This window comes from Merops nubicus, unplaced genomic scaffold (genome assembly GCF_000691845.1).
Source record: "Merops nubicus isolate BGI_N331 unplaced genomic scaffold, ASM69184v1 scaffold37440, whole genome shotgun sequence".
NCBI classification, from domain to species: Eukaryota; Metazoa; Chordata; class Aves; order Coraciiformes; family Meropidae; genus Merops; species Merops nubicus.
This window is the reverse complement of record NW_008583319.1, coordinates 1-2,077: the sequence shown is the minus strand read 5'-3', so window position 1 is coordinate 2,077 and position 2,077 is coordinate 1. Positions and strand designations below refer to the sequence as shown.

At 40.0% G+C, this 2,077-nt stretch overlaps 1 protein-coding gene across 1 annotated transcript in view; it reads right to left on the bottom strand.

Annotated features, from left to right (window-relative positions):
• Nucleotides 1-502, bottom strand: part of SOX5 (SRY (sex determining region Y)-box 5) — a gene marked incomplete at its 5' end in the record, with an annotated part of 156,477 nt that extends 155,975 nt beyond the window's left edge. The window contains one exon of the mRNA XM_008940116.1: nt 416-502. Coding sequence (XP_008938364.1) covers nt 416-502 — 87 coding nt within the window. The remainder of the gene's footprint in view (nt 1-415) is intronic.
• Nucleotides 503-2,077: the final 1,575 nt, after the last annotated feature.

Sequence of the window (2,077 nt, the reverse complement as noted above, 5' to 3'; positions counted from 1 at the left end):
TTTTTCCCTACAAGCCGGAAAGTAAAAAAAACCTACATCATCAAAATGTGTCAAAAAACTAACAAGGACTTCTGATCACCATCAGATTTCAGAAGCTGAGCTCTGCTGTACTCTGATACCACATAAGCCTGTGTTTGATATGTGAATTGACTTTTTTTCCAATCCAGCAATAGGTTGTGTCCTCTTGTAACACAGAACAATACGTGCAACAAAAGCTTTATGTAAATTCATTCACTTAGGCCAATATAAATTTCTTTTATTTATATTATCACAGATGGAGAGCATACATTTCATTTAAGCTCTAAATTACTGTGTTGCAAGGGGAGGGGAAAAGGAGGAAACAAACAAAGTTCCATCAAGCCAGTGACAACTGTATATTCAGTCTCAATTTGCTTTAGCAGAGAAACAGCATTACCTTTTATTTCTCCAAAGTTCCCTGATCCCATGGCAAGAAGCTTGTCTTTCCAGTCCTTTGATAGTAGCTTTTCAATACTGGGAGTTTCTGAGTGAAGGGGGGAAAAAAAACGTACGCAAATCAACATGATTGTCTCCACAACAGAACTCATTAAAAGTCTATCTGCTAAAAATAAGGCCATCCCTGTTCTGGGCCCCAGTTCGTAATGACTTCATCAACAAACTGATAACAGGGGAGGGGGGGGGGAGAAAGGGAAAGAAAAAAAAAAAAAAGAAAAGAATGTGTTTGGTCACCTGCTGTTTCAAAACCATTAGCTTTTCCTCCTGTGGAACAAAGCCCCGGTAATTCTGTATGACAATGGCCACATATAAACCTACAGTTCATTGTTTCTCAATTTGGTGAACAAGTTGCTGCCTATAATGGATGCCTGTCAATTTCTGGGTGTTAGTCTGCAGTCAAAAAATAATTATGTTGATAAAATGCAGAGTAAAGAGAGAGAAAGACAGAGAGAAAGAGAGAGAAAGAGAGAGAGAGAGAGAGAGAGAGAGAGAGAGAGAGAGAGAGAGAGAGAGAGAAGCAAAGAATTAGCTCCTAAATCTGCTACATGTAATTATATCCCTCTGAGTGTTTACAATTACATCCACTTTATAATGTGTGTTTAAACATTGTGTGGTGGTAAGCATACTGTGGAAAGATTTTTCCGGTAACACGCACATTATAAATAATAATAAAAAGTTGAGTATGAAAAAAGCTTTAAAAGATTGCAAAATCCAGAGGGAGAAAAGGCATTGCTTAGAATGGAAACCCATTATTTGCTCATTTCAGATTCTATCGCTTCCTTTAAAAAAAAAATAAAATAAAATATATTTGTTCAGTATTTTCAGGAGAAATGCAGTGAGGGTGTGGATGGGTCTGATATTTATGTCTATAACTCTTGTATTCTGACCTCTTTTTGTGCAGAATTTTAATGCATAAGTAAATATAAATGCTAATAAAATTCAGAGAACATTAAACTCAATTCCAAACAATGTAATTGTATATTCTTGTCAGCATTTAGATGGGTACACAATTACAATAGCTTTCAATCCCACGATTAGCGCTGCATTCAGTTAGAAAATGGAGTGTACTAAAAGATAAGTGTCCCAGTATGCGCCATCTAAATAACAATACCCACACTTATTATCTGGATCTAAGACATATACTGCTATTCTCCACATTTGTGTTTATGTGTATTTGTATTTGTTCAGGCATTTGTTTACCCCCTACCAGGAGCATAAAGAGAGTACATGTTAACTTATCAAAGGGACCGTCTGGCCTAGAGACCATACAATTATTAGCAACTGGTTAATTTTCCCCACAGTAAAAACCATTACGAGCAACCTTCATTATCTTCTTTGGCTAATTCTGCTTCCGTCTTTCTTGAAACCCCAACTTGCAGCTCGGAGGAGGCCGAGTGCGGCTCTGGGCGGGCGGCGGGGCCGGGCCCCCCGGGACCCCTCAGCGCTGCCTCTGCCCCTCTCTCCAGAGCCCTCCTCACACCCGAGGAACTGAAGGAGCCCCGAATCCCGTCACACCAACCACGCGCAGCGCAATATCGATGCACAAATACCTACACCGACACGGGCACACGGCTGCCCGCTCGCTTTACATCCCCCTCTGCCA